The 19,467-nt window shown below is 43.1% G+C and overlaps 1 protein-coding gene across 2 annotated transcripts in view; it reads left to right on the top strand.

Annotated features, from left to right (window-relative positions):
* Positions 1-4,628: 4,628 nt before the first annotated feature.
* The window catches only part of PDK3 (pyruvate dehydrogenase kinase 3), an 82,521-nt gene continuing 67,682 nt past the window's right edge, over positions 4,629-19,467 (top strand). Inside the window, exon 1 of one of the 2 annotated variants that reach the window (XM_019956257.2) lies at positions 4,629-4,934. In XM_019956257.2, coding sequence (XP_019811816.1) covers positions 4,829-4,934 — 106 coding nt within the window. In that variant the 5' untranslated portion in view covers positions 4,629-4,828. The remainder of the gene's footprint in view (positions 4,935-19,467) is intronic. The other variant, XM_019956256.2, reaches the window with a different exon arrangement.

The following is a 19,467-nucleotide window of genomic DNA, read 5'->3' as shown; positions in this document are numbered from 1 at the left end:
TTTCCCAAGGCACAGGAGCCCAAAGCCGAGATCCAAAGTATCCATTGTCTTTTAGGTGGGCGAAGATCAGCTTTCCCTTTGTTTTGTTCCCTAAAAGAGCAGCAAAAACAAAACCCAGATTTCATTTCTCAGTAAATTAATCTGCCACACTATCCCTGTAGTTAAAGTCTTTTCTGACCTCTTTTGGGGCAAGATAAAGACCATTGAGACCAAAAAAACTTAATTAGAACTGAAAAGACTAGGATAAATGGACTTCAAGAGGATCTGAACCACTGAAAATAAATTGTAAAAAAAAAAAAAATCAAGAATCTTGACCCTTGGGAAAATAGAGCTACTGCTTCAAATACACCAATATTTGATTCAAAGTATACATTCAGTGACACGTAAATAGTTGTTGCTCCTCTAGTTCACTCATCTCCACACTCTTATTTTCCACTTTTCAAATCAAAAGGTGGGCTAGTGAATCTTGGGTGCAACCAGTTTCCTTCAAGAGGCAAATGGATAAATAAAACTCTGCTACATTCAGACAATAGAATATTACTCAGACCTAAAAAGAAATGCAGAGAAGGCAATGGCAACCCACTCCAGTACTCTTGCCTGGAAAATCCCATGGGCAGAGGAGCCTGGTTGGCTGCAGTCCATGGGGTCACTAAGAGTCAGACACGACTGAGCGGCTTCACTTTCACTTTTCACTTTCATGCATTGGAGAAGGAAATGGCAACCTACTCCAGTGTTTTTGCCTGGAGAATCCCAGGGACAGGGGAGCCTGGTGGGCTGCCGTCTATGAGGTCGCACAGAGTCGGATACGACTGATTCGACTTAGCAGCAAAAAGAAATGAGCCATCAAACCACAAAAAGACAAGGAGGAGTCTTAAATGCGCATTGGGAAATGAAAGAAACCACTCTGCAAAGGCTGTATACTGTATGATTCCAACTATATGACATTTTGAAAAAGGCAAAACTATGGGAACAGTAAAAGGATCAATGGTTGCCTGGGTTTGGTGGCAGGTGGGATGTGTAGGCAGAGAACAGCGGATTTTTCAGGGAATACTTCTGTCCATTGCCATAGACTGTACAATACCAGGAATAAATAGTAGTGTAAACTATGGACTTGGATTGATAATGATGTGTCAATGTAGGCTCACTGTAGCAAAGGTACCATCTGGTGTGGGTTGTTGATGGTGGGGGAGGCTTGTTGATGGTGGGGGAGGTTGTTGATGTGTGGTAATTCACTTTTCACCCAATTTTGCTATGAACCTAAAAATACTTTTTAAAAAATGTCTATTAAGAACAATTCAGGCCAGTATTATGAAAGAACATAGAATTGAGAGTCAGGAGATATTGATTCGAATGTGGCTTGTCATTTACAAGGTGTGTAATCTTAAATTAGGTTAAGCTTTGTGTGTCTTAGTTCACTCACCTATCAAATAAAGATAATATTCACCCATCAGATTTACTGTGAAAAGACAACATAGGTACTTTCACAGAGCACACAGTAGGTGCTCAAAAAAATATTTGTTGAGAGTGAAGAGAGAGTAGAGGAAAAGACAGGGAGACCAGGATTTCATAGAGTCAAATGAAGGTGGAGGCATTTTATGATAAGATCCACCCACCAGTGATTGATGGTGAGATAATCAGGGGTTATTTTTTTCCCATCATCTGTTGGAGTCCACTTTGGATTTTGGCTTTATCTAATTATTATGTAATGAAGTGTCCATTATCGTTTTAATTACTCAGAACACTACCCTTGCCTTTGTTCTCCATTGAGAGCTGATCAAAAGGAATGCGATTTGGGGTAGGTTTTGTTGTTGTTGCTGGTTTTCATTTATTTAAAAAATATTTGTTGTGAACCTAAATACTGGCTGGTACTTACGCTGGATGCTGAGGATGAAGCAGTGAATAAGCCAGACCTGGATCCAGTAGTTACAGGGTGATGCTATTGCCGACAAAAGCAGCACTAGTCAATAGACAGCAATAATAAAATCATAACAAAGTGTTTTGCGTGTTACAGTGGGAGGCACGAGAGCCAGGAAAGTATATAGCAAGGGGAATGAGTAGCATTTATGATGGGGGAAGGCCTCCCTTGATGTAGATCTAAGTGATGCGTGCGCTCAGGTCTGAGGCATTAATAAGAAGGAATAGGGCCCTGGGTTAGAGTGCATACCGCAGCACACTGGTTCTCACACTTAAAAATTTTATTGGAGTGTAGTTGATTTGCCACAATGTCATGTTAGTTTCAGGTGTACAGCAAAGTGATTCAGTTATACATTAACATATATTCTTTTTAGATAACTTTCTTGTATAGGTTATCAGAGAATATTGAGTAGAGTTTCCTGTTCTATACAGTAGATCCTGGTTGGTTATCTGTCTTATATATAGTAGTGTTAGTTGCTCAGTTGTGTTGACTCTTTGCGATCCCATGGACTGTAGCCTGCCAGGCTCCTCTGTCCATGAAATTCTCCAGGCAAGAGTAGTGGGTGTGTTCATCCCAAGCTCCTAATTTATCTCCCCCCACTAGTCTAAGGTCACACAGCTAGTTAATGATAGAACCAAGCTTAGGATTCATTTCAGCCCTGGACTAGGACAATTTCTATTATACCAGGCTCTTTCATATTGTTCCCAGCCTCTAAGACTTTGCCACCTTTTGGAGAAATATTAATAAAACTAGGCACATGAAAGTTTAGTAAATCAGAATACATAGATGTAAAGTAGCATTTTGTTCAGTTAAAAAAAGAAAGGAGTGAAACAAGTCTTTCTGAGCTCAGAAAGATCAGCAGCGATTTGCAACTTAGGTTGGGAAAAACTCCCTCTCCATGGATACTCAGTCTTCCTGTTCATCTACTCCCACATTGCCACCAAGTACACTGTGCCTCCAGGTAGCCCCCGAGAAAGTCACTGGGGGAATCACAGACAATAGGTCTTTTTGTCTGCCCATGCACACCATTAGCATTGCTTAGCTCTTCTGGCAAAGCTCCTGGTTAACAAGATTGTTAGTATGTCTTTTAGGCTTCTGTTTTGAATGGGAAAGACATGGTAGTCTACATAACATACCACCATGAAGATGACCAAAGTGTACTTAAAAATCTAGAAGTGAGAGAAGACCAGTGGATGTCTTTTGAGTATACGTATGACTTTTTAAGTTCAGAGTAGAGAATTGGGTGCATAAAAACCCAACGAAGGCACAGAAGCTAAACAGCTACACACCAATAATCCTACTGAGAAAACCAGTCCAACCAGACCAAAGGAGTGATTTCCAGTTAAATTTTTATCTTTCCTTAGAGAATATTCTTTCATTTTTAAAATATATTTATTTCTTTGGCTATGCCAGGGTCCTAGCTGTGGCACACAGGATCTTCAGTCTTTCTTGCAGCATGTGGGAACTAGTTCTGTGACCAGGGATCAAAGCATGGAGTCTTAGTCATTTCATCAGGGAAGTCCTATTCTACCGGTCATTTAGTTGATACATTGCTAAAAATAAAGCAAAGTTTGGTGGAAACGGTTAAAGCAAGCTGTATTTTATACCTTCACTTGGGAAATAATGATTTCACATACTGAGCCCTGAGTTCAAGTTCACTCTTACACAAAGAATAACGCAGTGTGTAAACATAGTGTAAACACAGGCTCCTGTCCAGAATAAGTGGTGTGGTGGTGGTGAGGCATGAAAAAGAGTCAGGGGGCTGTCCTATGGTGGTGGTGGTCATGAAGGGGTCTGAAAGATAGTGCCTAAGACCTTAAATTTGGTCCTTTGCAGGAGTAGTGTTTTGAAAGGTAGATCCTTTCAAAACAGGGTGGGCAGGGGGGGGTACGAAACAGACGGTGACCTTACAATTAATCCTGTCCAATGATGTTAGGGGGCATTCACGGGAGGGGGGTAGGGGTAGGGACGAAATGAAGTGTCAGTGACCTTATAATTGACCCTGTCCACTGCTGGTGGTGGTGGTTGCATGAAATTGTGACTTATCAATTAATCTTGCCCAAAGGTGTTGGCCCATGAAGGAGCGTGGGAAGGGAGGGTTGGTGGGAACCAGGGGCGGTGAGTCACGAAATAGGGAGGCACTGACCTAACAATCCCGTCCGAAGGTGAAGGGTGGGGGCGGGGGGGGGCACGAAACAGAATCAATGACGTTATAATGAATTCCGTCCAATGGTGATGGGCAGGCAGAAATCCGAACCAGTGAGTTTATTTCTGCCCAACGGTGGTGATGGTGGTGGTGGGCATGAAGCAATCTCTATAATTAAGTGGTAAACAGAAAATGAAAACGTATCAAGATGCAACGAATACCCTGAAGTCAAAGTCAGCTGATCCAGAGAGGGCTTCCCGGAAGAGATGCCTTGAGCAGCTCGTAGGATCGGATTCCGGGCGAGGGCTTCGGGTCTCTTCCCAGTCTCCTTGCACTTCCGCCACCTTTCAGCCGCGGAGGACCTAGCCCGGGACGGGACCCGGGTCAGTTGCACTTGCCGGGCTTGTTTGGGTCCCAGGAAGAAAGGAGGGACGCACCGGCGCCGGGCTGTGCCCGGGCGAAAGAAAGCCAAGGCGGCAGCGGCCAATCAGCAGCCAGCGCGTGCGGCCGCGCGCCCCTCGCGCCCCGCGTACGTGCGGCGGCCGGCTCCGCCCCCGTGGGCGGGGCCTGGGAAAGCCGCGGGCAACCGGCCGCGGCTAGGGAGCTGCTGTGCTGCTGGTGCTGCGGAGGCTGCACCAGCGGCGCGGAGGCGGAGGCGGAGGCCGGGGTGCGCGCTTGGCGAACGTGCCCAATCCGCGCGGCTCAGCTGCACCGGTCCTTGCGGCCGCCTGAGCGTCTCGGCCGGTCTCTGCGCTGCCGGGGCGAGGATGCGGCTGTTCCGGTTGCTGCTGAAGCAGCCGGTGCCCAAGCAGATTGAGCGCTACTCGCGCTTCTCGCCGTCGCCGCTCTCCATCAAGCAGTTCCTGGACTTCGGTAAGTGCGGGGCCACGGTCCCCACGACCCCAGGGTGCGGAGGCGCTACCTTCCGGGCCCACCGCTGCGGGTGTCCGCGGCCTCCGGGCAAAGTCCGTGGGAACCACGGGCGGGGCTCCGGGGCCTCTCCCAGAGGCTCGGATTTGGGGGCACGGAGGGGTAGGGCCTGGCACCCGCACACCCGCCGGGGGCTCACCCCGACACACAGAAACGGTGTCTGAGGAGCATCAACCCGGGCGGCTGGACTTCCCAAACCTGCCGTCGTTAGCTTCCAATCTGCTTGACACAGACCTCCGGGCCATTAAAACTTCGGAGCGGAATGTGGGTGGCTTTTCAATGGTTTTATGTTTAGGTCGTTGGGTTTGTTTTTTGTTTTTTGTGTGGTTTTTTTTTTTTTTTTTTTTTTTTTGCGTTGGGTAAGACCTGTTTAGAAACGCCTTGCGGTCGAATAAATTATGCAATGACATTTCGTTCCTTTTCTGCTCTAAGGTGCTCTGAGGCACCACCTAAGGCGGCCGGAGCGGCCGGACTCGAACTGCTGTCTTGGTGGTGTTCTGGTAAAGCAGTTGGAGGCCTGGGCTGCGAATGCCTTAGATGCTGGGGAAGAACTGACGTGTGGGCTCCTGGCGCCAGAGCAGGGTCAGGTGCCACACCTTTCGTCGTGCCTCTCCTGCGTCCCCTCGCTTCTCCCCTGTGCGGTGGGCTGGTGGGTAGCTTCCACGAAGTGAGGTGCGAGCACAGAAGACCCTGCCCCCAACCTGCCTGAGGCCTAGCTGAGATGGGAATAGTCCACGACGTTCTGTTAAAACTGGACCGTGTTTCCCCAGAGTGGTGCCGGTGCAAGCACGTAGGGAATACTCACAATTGCTGAATGCGGGGCAGCTGGTTGTGAAACACGTGAAAGTGATAAAACCGAAGTGCGCAGCCAGGTATCGAGTCAGAGCAAGGCATCCTGGAAGGGAAAGAACATGGAGCAGCAGAGATGTTCTAAGCTCTCAAGGGAGAATAACGGGGCAGCTGGTCGTTTAATGAATCTTAGGTAAATGTCAAGAGATGATGTCAGGTGGGCATAAAAACCCAAGTGCAGAGTAGGTAGCACTTTTTGTGGAGAGCCAGAGCACCGTGTGATGTTCACAGTTGGGATAGGACGAGCGGAATTGGTTAGTTGAGACCAAATTAAATGTTAAGAAACCAGTTTGCCAGCAAATGATGAGGGAAATCAGAATTCGGTGATAGGTGAACCTTTGCATCTTAAACTTCTCTCCCAGAAGCTTTTCATTAGTTTTACTTTACCATCTCTGTCACTTGTGAGAAGTTTAGAGGTTTCAGGCAGAGCCCCCGCCCCCTTCAAAGTTTAAAAAGAAAATGTCTCTGTTGCTATAAATAGCACGTTTCCATCCCTAGTATGTGGCTTAGAGAGAGTCTGAAGGTATCCACTTTTCAGTGGGGTAAACTGAGACAGGTTAATTCACAATAACAGACATAAAAAGAATCTAGAGACTCCTAGTTCCCTCCTTCTACTCTCCCAAGTTGAAGTGATAGCCCTGGTAGCTTGGAGACATTTTGGCTGATTTATTTCTGTAGCAGCTCCTATCTACCACATTAATAGGTGTTCTAGCAAAGATGTTATTTGAGGAGGAAAACCACAGTGGGGGATAGTGTTATTGTGGAAAACCCATGGGACCATTATCTGGAAAGAAATGTTCTAATTCTTGCTGTGCCAGTGACTCAAGAGCCTGCTGGCCTTGGCTGAGGGACTGAATTCACTGGAGTTCATTGTCCTCCTCAAGAACACATGTGGGTTGTATAAGGTCATCTCTAAAGCACAGCTCCGAAACTGTGTGATCCTAATTTCAAAGGAAGAGGGATGAGCTTTTTACAAAGAAATTAACAAATCTTTGGATAGGTATTTCCCGTATAAAGCTTCTGACCTATTTGGGGAGTAGTGGAGGGGTACTCTAATCTCGGATAATGAAAGAAGCTTACTAACTGAAATCTTCCTTATAAGGAAGCTCACAGAAGTGCTATATATATATAAGATTGTGGTGGAATTTGCTAGAAACTCAGGCCTCCTTTGTAATGCCCAGAGGTGAATCAGGTGGCAGGCAACCTATCTTTAATGACAACAGTAGACAGTTATCACACAAAGAGGCCATTTCAGCTTCTACCATTCTCTTGGTTCTTCCAGCCCTGGATAGCAGTCTGATTTTGGCAAGTGATGTGGGAGTTTGAGAATTTAGAAGGGGTGTGGGGGTATTTTTAAGGAGAGAAGGCACAAGAGTTAGGAGGCTTTTATGGCCCAGAGTGATTGGAGCACACGGCAGGGGAGGGCCACCTCAAATGCTAAAGGCCCTGGGTGGGGAGCAGTCAGCTTGGGGTGGGGGGACTGTGGCAACCTACCTGCCCCCACCCCATATGTGCTGGCTCCAGAAAGGGAAGCTGATTGGCACCAATTCAATATATTTTAAAAGACGCAGGGCTCAGAACAGATGCTGGACCATGTCGATCCACAGGCTGCCACTTGGTGAACTTCGTGACTTTCCCCCTGGCTGCTTTACAAATGGGACCCGAGTTTTTGACTAGAATACCTGGACTGGAGAGAGGATATACTCGGAATTTCACGTTTAGAGTATTTGTGACAACCACACTGACAAATTGTGGTTTTTATGGGCACAGAAATAGCTTTATTATGCGAATATATCCACACTAGTAAATAAGATGATCTTCCTTGTTTAAGAAGGAAGGCTAAAACTGCATGTTACTGCAGAAGCACTGATTTTATTTGAAAGGAGGATTCCTCAGTCTCGGCGCTCTTGACATTTTTAGGGGTGGGGCAGGTGTGGGCTCTGTCCTGTGCGCTGTGGGCCTCCCAGGCCTCTACTCACTAGATCCAGTAGCACCCACCACTCCCTTCACCCTTGAGTTGTGACAGCCAACATGTTTCCAGATAGCACCATGTCCTGCAGGGGAGCAAAATAAATCAGTCTCTGTTGAAGACCACTGCTATATAAAGCATTTAGAGGCATGGTTTTCATGCCTGGGCCCCATCCCCCAAACTTTACTATAAATGTTATGGGGGGGGGGTATAGAGCATTGGTATTTTGGGTGGTTCTTCAGCATCACCAGGGTTGAGAACCACCAGTTAAGATGATCTTCTGGATCTGGAGTTGTCCCCCTTTGATCTGTGGGTCTTATTTCTCTATGCCTTTTGAGCTCAGTCTTTACTTAAAACATGGCCTTTCACACACTTAGCAACTGTCACAAGAATAGCAGGTGTTATAAATGGATTATGAGTTTATAATTGCAATAATGCAATTCCAAAGGGTGTGATTAAAAAAAAAAAAAGGTTCTTTTTGGTCTGAGATTATAGTTACATGGTTCCAGATTCAGAAGGTACAAAACGACATAGAAAAGTCAGCTTCCAACATTCGTCCACTTGCCTCCCCATTTTAACATAACTGGCAACTCGTAATACTTTTGTCTCTACCTTGCTTTTTACTTAATTCCTCAGACGACTTTCCATATCTATAACTGCAGAACTTCCTTTTTCTTTTTATGGCATCTGAGAGTTTGTATGATGTACTATAGTCATTAGCCAGCTCCCCGTTGATGGCTAGCAAGTTGTTTCCAGTCTTTGCTGTGACAACCCATGCTGCAGTGAATTATTGCATCCGTCATTTCATGCACGTGTGAGTATTTGTATAGGACAGATTCCTCAAAATGGGATTTCTACATCAAAGGCTATGTGCATTTGAAATTTGGATCACTGGGTCTCCCGCCTTGCAGGCAGACTCTTTACCGTCTGAGCCACCAGGGAAGCCTTGAAATTTGGATAAATATTGTTAAATTGCCTTCCATATCAAGGTTGTCTCTTTATCCTCTCACTGGAAGTTTCTGCGAGTACCTGTCTTCCTACAGTTCTACCACATGGTTGTCAAACTTTTGATAAGTGAAGAAGGGTATCTCGATAGAATTATTTTCTGTTTGAGTAAAGAAAACTTTTAAATTGAAGAGTAGTTGATTTATAAGATTAGTTTCAGGTGTACAGTGTAATGATTCAGTATTTTTTATTGAGTCAAACATTAGCTTTTTATTACGGAAAATTTTAAGCATACACAGAACTAGAGAGAATAGTATGATGAATTCCTGGGTTCATTATATTGATCTCCATGTGCTGTTTGGCTCTGGGTGTTGTGTGTATGTGCAGTCTGTTAGATTTTCTTGTCAGTGTCATGCTTGTTTCAGGAGAAATTGTTTTTCTGCCCTAAGATCATAGTTTATCCTTTGAACTATCTGTTCTTTAAAGATTTGGTAGAATCTACCTACAGAACCTTTTAAACCTAGTGTGTCTTGGGAACTATTGCTCTTTGACAGGTTTCTCTAGCCTGTGGTATTGATCTGTATAGATTTTATGTCTCTGCTAGAGTCCATTTTGATTTATTTCTCTAGAAAATTATCCTAGTCATCAAGGTTTTAAAGTCAGTTTGCATAGCTGAGATAGTAGTCTCTTAGTCTTAATTTTCTCTGTGGCTGTTCCCCTTTTATTCCTTCTATATTCCCCCCCCCTCCCCTCTTTCTTGATGAGATTAGTTGTTGATTTATATGATTGGATTCAGTTCTTAGCTTTATGACTTTTGTTTCCTAGTTCATTAATGTCTACTTTGGGTTTATTAATCCCCCCTGATCTGCTCAGTGTTGTTATTTTTTTCTTTTTGAATGGGAAAATTCATTTCTTTGTTATTTATTTCAGTATTTAAGGTGACAAGCATTCCTCTGAACACTGCTTTAGCAGCTGATATGTATAGTATTTGATCCTGTTTCCCCGCAGCTCTTCTTCATCTTCATTTTCTTAAGTTAACTAAGAGTTATTAAATTTCCAGTGTAAATGTACCCTGTATTCTCATTTTGTTGATGTGTAGTTTTGTTGCGTTGTGATCAGAGAATGCTATCTGAATCATTATTTCTTTAATTTCTTGATTTTTGTTTTGTAGTCCAGTCAGGGCTCATTTCTTGTCATTGTTCCTTGGGAAGCAAAAATAAGGTTGTGTTCTCTTCTCGGGTTACAGGGTCTGATATATCAAATCTGCTGTATTATGTTATTTGAATTTTCTATAACCTTTGTTTTTTTTTTAATTTACTGGGCCTGTCATGGGCTAAGAGAGGTTCGAGTCTCCTAGTAATACGATTCTGTTTCTCCACACATTGCCTATGATTTTTGCTTTGTGCCTGTTAATGTTACATTTGCCACATAGATAGCCTTAACTGTCATTGCGAGATACACCCTTTAGGATACAGAGTGCTATGCTTTTACTAGTTCAGTGCTTTTTGGTCTTAAATATGCAACTTTATTTGACATTGAGATCTGGAGCCCTTTTTTCCTTGTTTAAATTTTCCCGAAACTTTCTGAATTACTTTGTTTTAAATATTGTCTTGAAAACTTAAAGTTGGGTTTTGCTTTGTGAGCCAGACCATTTCTTTATGTGGCTAAGTTCAACCAGTTTGTATTAGTTGATATGACGGATCTATTATCTGTAATGATAAACGTCTATAATTTCCTTGCATTTTCTGTCTTTAATCCTTTAATTTTATACTGTGTTATACATTTTGCTTTGGTTTTTTTATGTTTCTTTTAGTAATTAGGTTTGAATTTTTGATTCCAGGGATTATCTTTCTTTGTATTTCGACCTTTTTTGTCCAGTTTTATCACCACTAGCCACTTGAACCTATTGAGCTCTTGAAATGTGGCTGATGTGATTAAAACTGGGAAACTGAGTTGATTTAATTTAAGTTTAAACTTGATTCAGTTAATTGGAAAACTTTTAAGTATGTTTAGAACAGTTTAAATATGTGAATCTACCTGAACTGTAAATTTGATGAAATCTAATTGTAGGCCAATTATTTCTGATAGAAATTTAGCCTGTGAATTGAGATCTAAGTATAAGGTGAAGTCGCTCAGTCGTGTCCGACTCTTTGCGACCCCATGGATTGCGGCCTAAGAGGCTCCTCTGTCCATGGGATTTTCCAGGCGAGAATACTGGAGTGGGTTGCCATTTCATTCTCCAGGAGATCTTCCTGACCCGGGGATCAAACCCGGGTCTCCCGCGTTGTAGGCAGACGCTTTACCATCTGAGCCACCAGGGAAGTATAAGGTATTGGATTTCAAAGACAATATAAAAATAGTGAAATATCTCAATATACTTTTGTATTGATTCCATGTTGAAATGGTAATTTTGGGAGCATTTGCATTAAACAAAGCATCAAAAATCTCACCTGTTTCTTTTTATGTGAAGTTTAAAATGATGTGTGGCTCACGTATTTCTATTGGACAATAAGGCTTCAGACGGTATGTATTCCTTATTAAGAGTAATAGAAATATTACATTTTAATGTTCAGAATAAACATTTATTGATTTTATATCTCAGTACAACTTTTACTCTCTTTTCCCCCTATAAATCTGGTACTCTCAGGAATTTTGGACCAATTAACTGTCTTTAAATGGCAGTTCATGTTATGGTGGTTCTTTGTGATATTTGCAAAAGCCCGAGGTCTTCCTATTAAGTGGTTGTTATGAGTTAAAAGTTCTCTTAGTGGTGTAAGAAAAGGAGAACTTGGACTGTGCAACATAACTTAAAGGTAGAACCTTCTGGATCTCAAATGTGTTCATAGGAAATGATTCACATTTTCACCTGGACATGCTTTTCATCTTTCAGCTTTACCCTGTCCTCTTCTGGTTCCTTCATTAATCACTCTGATCCTCTCTCTACAGACCATCTGTTTTATTTTCCAGTTCCTTTGCCCTTGTCTTTTGCACAGCCACACTTGTGTTAAAGATATTTGCTTCTGTTACTTGATTTTACTCTAAACTGTCTCTCTGTGGAGGGTGGGCACTCACCTCTTCTCCATAACCTCTCTCAACCTCAGCTGTTTGTTTTCTACCCTGAGTGGGCGCTCAGTAAGTGGTGATTATTGACTCCATCTAAAGGTTATTAAACATCATGTCGCTTTAATTTAGTCAGTGGTTATATAAGTGCAAACTTCTAAGGTCCCCATGTTTAAATATAGCATCTCTGAAATCCGCCAGAAAAGAGGTTGTCTGACAACTCTGCCTTTTCACAGAAAAGATTTCTACCATAATTAACACTGGTTCTGCGAACTTTGGAGCCTTCAGCTATTAGGAGGCAGCAGCCAGTTTCCCTGTTGGACTCTTTTTGAGGTTCAAAAGCCCAGCTACCTTCTCTTTTCCTTGAGAAGGTATTTTAAGGTTCCAGTGCCCACTGAAAAGTTGACTTTGCTTCCAAATGACTGCTCTTTGAAAAGCCTTGGGTTTGTAAAGTCATACTTCTTAAAGCCTGATTACTACTGGGGAGGAGAATGGATTTGTCTCTGGTTTTCTGTCAGCAGTCAGGCTATTCTGCTCTAAGGCGCTGCCAAGAATTCGACTCACCTGTTTAGAGACGAAAGCCAGTGATTCAGAATTGAAAGGGGACAAGAACAATTCCATTTCGGGGACAGATATCTAATGTGGCTTAATGCATGTTGCTGCTACTGCTAAGTCACTTCAGTCGTGTCCGACTCTGTGCGACCCCATAGACGTCATGGGGTCAGTATTTAAATTTAAAGGACAAATTGACCTTTTGGGCCCTAAAGATCTGATATGACTGGATTTCAACATGGTTTATGAGACTCTGAGCACTTCAGGTGTAGTTCCGGCTCTGATTGTTGTCTTGGCAGTTAGGTATGCTTCCGAAGGGGGGGACAGGTCACAATACCGACCTACGGATGACTGAGTGGTTTCCTCCCATTAAACCTCGGGAAATTGATCGGGTTGTTGGCAAGATTTGGGAAACCTTGGTCTTATTACTGGATGGAGGCAGAAAATACCACCATTTTTCCTTTTCATTTTGTGTGCGTTCTGTTAACTGATATTTTGCTTCCATGATTATCTGATTCCAGAATTGGGCAAATCCTTTTTTTTTTTTTTCCCCTTGGAATGCTATAGTCTTAAGGGCCAGCTACCTGTTTTTGTCTTACAGTTAATAGACTTCATTTTTAAGAGTAGTTTTAGGTTCACAGCAAAATGGGCAGAAAGTAGAGGGAACTCCCATACCCACCTCCAAAAATAAAACGTCCTCACCATCAACATCCGGCATCAGTGTGGGCCTTTTTTTACAACTGATGAACCAACACTGATCCATCATTATCCCCCAAAGTCCATAGTTCCCATTAGGGTTTGGTCTTTATGTTGTGCATGCTCTAGGTTTTGGCAACACCTATTTTTGTAAATAAAGCTTTATTGGACCACAGCCATGTCCATTCATTACATAGCATATGTGGCTTCTGAACCTCTGCAGCAGCACAGTTGAGTAGTTGCCATGGAGACTGGCCCACAAAGCCAAACTGTTTACCTTCTGGCCCTTTACAGAAAGTTTGCAACCTCTAAGTTTGGCTCCCTGTTAAAGAAGTGTGCTGTGATTGCTCTTATTTTGCATTTATTTTTATTTATTTATTTATTTTTGTTGTTCTTGTTTAAGCTCTGTTTGCCCTGCTTGCTGCTGCTGCTGCTGCTAAGTCGCTTCAGTCTTGGCTATCTGGAGGGTGACTTTGGGATAGCTAAGGTTCATCCAGGTGATCGGTGGCTTAGCTCTAGGATCTGTGCCCCTGTGTGGAATTACCACGTGAAAGACTTCGAGGGATTGTATAGCTTTAATCTATAGGGCTGTCCCCAGAGTTGAAGTGTACCGGTTTCTCTGCAGCCCTCCCAAAATGAGGTTTTATGACTTTGTGTAATAGGTAACGTAGAAGCTAAAAGTTTTGTTTTTTTTCCCTTGTGGGTTTATTTTGTTCATTTTGATGTGTGTAAAGTGCCCTTGACCATTTATTCACAGGGCTCTGGTTCAATTCAGTCGCTCAGCTGTGGCCAACTCTTTGCAACCCCATGGACTGCAGCATGCCAGGCCTCCCTGTCCATCACCAACTCCCGGATTTTACTCAAACTCATGTTCATTGAATTGGTGATGCCATCCAACCATCACATCCTCTGTCATCCCCTTCTCTTGCCATCAATCTTTCCCAGCGTCCCGGTCTTTTCAAATGAGTCAGTTCTTCACATCAGGTGGCCAAAGTATTGGAGTTTCAGCTTCAGCATCAGTCCTTCCAATGAATATTAGGACTGATTTCCTTTAGGATGGACTGGTTGGATCTCCTTGCAGTCCAAGGGACTCTCAAGAGTCTTCTCCAACACCACAGTTCAAAAGCATCAGTTCTTTGGCACTCAGCTTTCTTTATAGTCCAACTCTCACATCCATATATGACTCCTGGAGAAACCATAGCTTTGACTAGACGGCCCTTTGTTGGCAAAGTAATGTTTCTGCTTGTTAATATGCTGTCTAGGTTAGTCATAACTTTTCTTCCAAGGAGCCAGCATCTTTTAACTTGATGGCTGCAGTCACCATCTGCAGTGATTTTGGAGCCCAGAAAGAAAAAAGTCTGTCCGGGCTCTGGAGTTTTAATCATTTGTGTGAACTCCCTGTGTCTACTTTGCACAGTAAGCTATTGTTCTGTGTAACTATTGTCTCCTATTGTGCTCTCTTCTTTAATAAAATAACTATCAAAGTATACAATTAAAGGCTTGTGAGAAGAATATCATCTCTAATTCTTTATTCATTTTTTGTGCCGTAGGCTTACAGCTTTTGCCCATCTATTTACATATGTTGACAATGAATATGTTTCCTTTTTATTTAGTGCACAGTCTGAGTTTTAATATACTCAATCATTTACAATGCTTTTATCATGGTCAGATTTATCACCTAGAGCAGTATGTAAATTGTTACTAAATCCCTCTGGAATTCATTGCCCTCTCTGCTGGGATGTTTGCAGTCAACTCTTACTCAGTTCTGCTGTTCATTTGCACAGCAGCAATGATCAAGACCCTGTATCTTTCTCTCTCGTTGCTGTTTTGTCACAGAGTAGAATATTTATAAATTCTCTCCAAAAGGAGAACTTGCTGATTTCAGCTAAATATCATATGCTAACTTTTGCCTTGTAATTTCTGGTAAAATTTGGTGATGGCAGCTCCTTGTCTATTACTTGAGATTCTTGCTGTTCTTGCCCACTTAATTCTTTTTGGTAAATTAGCTAACTTAGAGAAAATGTGTTAAGGGAACTATAATGGGTACCTGGGAACTATGAATGGGTATCTGGCTTCATTGAAGCTAGCCTGAAAGCATCTTCAGGGAGCCCGTTTCACCATATTTGTGGCAGAGCTGGGTTTGATTTCCTTCATATCCCTTGAGGATACCTCCTTTCCCAGTCAGTGTCTCATCCTGTTGGAGATGATTCTTTCTGCTATAATAAATACCACAAAAACTACAGTAAGCTATTTGTCATCTGTTACACAGGTTGATGTTTATATTCCTTGTGATTGAATATTTGGGGTTCTAACTCGGTAGATTATTTCCCTAAGCATCACCCAAGTAGTTGGGACTTTTTCGTTTTTAGACTTGACCTCTGATTCCACTCCATCATTTGGGTCGTGTCACTGTTTCTTTCTTACTAGGGCATGGAGGTCAGTGTAGAACAGTTGTCACTCTTGGGAATAAATCACTATGTATCTCTTTTAACATTTTCTCAAGGCGTGAAGTTAAGTATCCCAAGAGCTATGTAACATGCACATCTTTTCCCAGCGAATTACTACATTTTCGTTGACCAGAGCAGACTCAGGGTTTACCCGACCCTACCTTGGATCTGTCCTAGAAGAGTACAGTGTTTGGTTTCCTCAAGCTTGGTAGCAGATATTCCTTAATACGTGACTGTGCACTTTGTATAGATTTGGTTAATTTTTCCTCTTGCTTCTGAGGTGAAGTAAAAAGCATTAAGCAGAAAGTTTTGCTGTATTAACATTCCTGTATCGGTCCTGTCATGTGCTCCAGTGTGCTCAGTTTCCTAGGAGGCTGAAACAAAACTCAAACAGGAAAATAGAGACTAAAAATAGATGGGTCAGTGAAAAAGTTGGGGATGCTCAGCCACTGTCTTAGCCTGAGGAGGTCTTTGGTTTATCCTGCTGTTGAATTTTCTGTGATTAGATACTGGTCAGTGAATCTCAGCCCTGAGCACTCCTGAGAATTATCTGGGGAACTCCTAAAACCAGTGCCCTCTGCCTGCCCCCCTCCCCACCACCAAAAAAAACCCTGTAGACGCCAATAAATTAGTCTCTGAGAGTAGGATCTAGGTGCTGGTATTTTTTACTTACTGGTGACTATAATGTGCTTCCAGTGTTAAGAACTGTGTTAGATCTGTTAAAATTTTTGCCCAAGAGCTCTGAAACACTAAGCGATAAAGTCTTTGAGTGCTGAAGGTTAACACTTAAGATGTTTAGGAGTCCATCAACTTTTGTTTTTTTTTTGACTGTGCCATGCGACTTGTGGGATCTTAGTTCCCGGACATTGAACCTGGGCCCTGGCAGTGAAAGCACCGAGTCCTAGCCATCGAACCACCAGGGAATTCCCAGGAGTCCGTCAGCATTTGTCAAGCTTTCTGAATTCAGAATGAAGTGGAAACTGAGAAGCGTTGCGGAATCGTTGAGGCATTGTTGCTGCCTTTGAAGGGCTTCTAAATGAATGAGAAGTTGGGACAAATACGTCAGTATATATCAGCTAGCCAGAATGTTTGCATCCCATGAGTTTGTGGCATGCTTTCTCTACCTCTCCCTTGGAGGTTTGTGTAATAGAGGTGGTTTCTGGGTATACGTGAAGTGTTAACCCAGGTGTCCTTTTTTTTTTTTTAAAGATTATTTTATTTTTTGACTTCGGCTGGTCTTTGTTGCTTTGCGTAGGCTTTTCTCTAGTTGTGGGGGCAACTCTCTGTTGTGTGTGTGGCTTCTCATTGCAGTGGCTTCTCTTGTTGTGGAGCACAGGCTCTAGGTGCATGGGCTTCAGTAGTTGTGGCTCCTGGGCTCTAGAGTGCAGGCTCAGTAGATGTGGCAATGGTCTTAGTTCCTCTGTGGTATGTGGGATCTTTCCGGACCAGGGATTGAACCAGTATCCCTTGCATTGCAAGGTGGATTCTTAACCACTGGACCGCTAGGGAAGCCCCTAACCCAATTGTCCTTTATCCAAAGCATCGTTGGAGGCTTTGTTTCTTTGTGTGTGTGTGTGTGTGTGTGTTTGTGGAAAACAAATGTAAATATATGTATGTACTCTTTTTCTTGATTTCTAGCTCTTTTTCTTGGCTACTCACTCCTAGCAATGCTCTCTCCAGAGTTGTCCCAGATTGTACATTAGGCAAGGTTGGTGCAGGATAAATAATTGCAAGGTGTCTAAATGAAAATCTTATCCCCATAGATTGATTCAGTGGGCGCTTGAGCTTAGAGATCCCCTGTCCAACCTCCCCAGTTTTACACACAAGAAAGGCAGTGTACCAGGTAATGAAGAGGCTGCCCACAGCGCCAGCTCCTTGACCTAACATCTTGGCTACCTCTTCCAGAGGGAGCCAGAAATTATTCTTTCTAGGAGGCGAAGGGAACTTCCCTTTGCATACCACTTTTGACCAGACACAGTAGTAGACAGATGGAGCTCAATTCCATCCAGGTGAAATAGATGTTTCCCTCTCTTGAAGGAGGACACTGGAGCGTAGATGATTTAAGTATCTTACCTAAGCAAAATTAGGAGCAAAACCACAGTTAAAATTCAGGTAGATTGAGCTTTTAAACGTACACTTTTTTTCTTTCAATATAACATACCATTTTTTCCTACCTAATGTACTGTTAAACCCCAGTGCAGTTCTTTCTAGCAAACAGTCTCTATTAGTAATGCTGGGGTTTTGTCTAAATTTGTTCTGTTAAACAATCAGGAAATTGCATAATCTCATGTTTGTCTAGTGTTATCACTTTGGAGCCATCAGATTGCTACCTCCTTCACTTACTTACACTTCATTTACTTTATTTACTTATTCGAAGGACCCACCCTTGTTAGTGTGCCTGTTGTCTCTCTCTGGAAATACCATAACTGGTCTGTGTGGACTTGTACTCAAAGCTTGATTTCCATTGCCTACCATGTGTGTGGGCTTGGACAAATCATTTAATCCCACTACATACACTTCAGTGTCCTTTTCTACAAAATGGAAATGATAGCATTGAACCATAGGCCTGTGGCACCCGCGAACTTGAAAAAATGCCCCACAGCCCATGGCTCGTGGTTGGTGCTCAGTAGATGTTGGCCGTGCTTTTGTTGTGGGAAGTTAGTGACACAGTGTTTCCTGGATGAAACCAGCTTCCTGCAAAGGGAGCTCTTGACCTCGAATGTTAATTATCTTCAAGTTTGTTGGCTGAAGGTCCCAGCTCTGTAAACTAATCATTTTCCAAGAAACATAGTGCTTTTAGCGTGACTGGCTTTGAAGCTTCTTCATTCACTGAAATGGTTAACTTAAGGTTTTGCCTCAGTTAACCTCGATGATGAGTACATTGTGACCTTGACTTAACTGTTCCTGCTTCCATGACAACAAGACATTCCTTAACTCACCATCCACTGTTAGGACTAGATCCTAACCACACCCCCCCCCCCCCACCCTCCCGCTTCTGGAATTAAAATGACGTGAATCTGGGTGGTGACTTTGGCTGTGATTGTTGCTCACATACTCCAGCCACTCTATTTGGGAAGTCATTCTCAAAATGTCCCTCTGGCCCGACACACCATACTGCCACTTTATTATCACCTTCCTGTCTACCTTCTGGCTCTTCCTCCCCTAACTATAAAGATTGGAATACTCCCAGGCAGATATAGAGAATGAAGTGATCATCTATTAAAGGAATTTACCATTACCAGCAAATGTTATCTTGAACCCCTGAATTTTATTTGCTATTGTAAGTTAATACTGAAACTTACTAGGTATTTTAATTTTCAGTGCTCATCAGGAAATAGTAAACACCTGCAATGTGCCAGGTATTATGCTGAGGAATCCTGAGATCCACGGGACATAGAACTGAGTGACAAGGGCTGATGGGAGAGGGATTGCCCAAGCCAAGGGCAGAAATTGTGGCCCTGTGGTGAAATGTACTTATAATTTGGTTTGACCTTATGGCATAGAGAGGGGCAGGTTTCTCACTAATCTGTTCGTGTGTTTGTGTGTGTGCACTCAGTCTCAGTCGTGTCCAACTCTTTGCGACCCTATAGACTGTAGCCCATCAGGCTCCTCTGTCCATGGAATTCCCCAGGCAAGAGTGGGTTGCCATTCCCTTCTCCAGGGGAATCTTCCCGACCCTGGGATCAAACCTGCATCTTCTGCATTGGCAGGCAGATTCTTTACCACTGAGCCACCTGGGAAGTTCAAGGACACATGTATTTTAAGAGCCAACAAACAAGATCTCTAGAGAGAGAGGATCAAGGTGCTAGTTGATGTCACTCACTTTCCCTCAGCCAAACACAGATCTCCTTCAGGGAAGGATCCAGTAACCCTCACCTACCTTAATTGAGAACCTCGTCACAATCACCCTGCACCCTCTTGTCTTACAAGAGCATCAAAAACATTTCATGAAGGTAGT

Source organism: Bos indicus, chromosome X (assembly GCF_029378745.1).
Source record: "Bos indicus isolate NIAB-ARS_2022 breed Sahiwal x Tharparkar chromosome X, NIAB-ARS_B.indTharparkar_mat_pri_1.0, whole genome shotgun sequence".
Lineage (NCBI taxonomy): Eukaryota > Metazoa > Chordata > Mammalia > Artiodactyla > Bovidae > Bos > Bos indicus.
The sequence above is the reverse complement of the archived record's forward strand: the minus strand, read 5'-3'. Positions and strand labels throughout refer to the sequence as shown.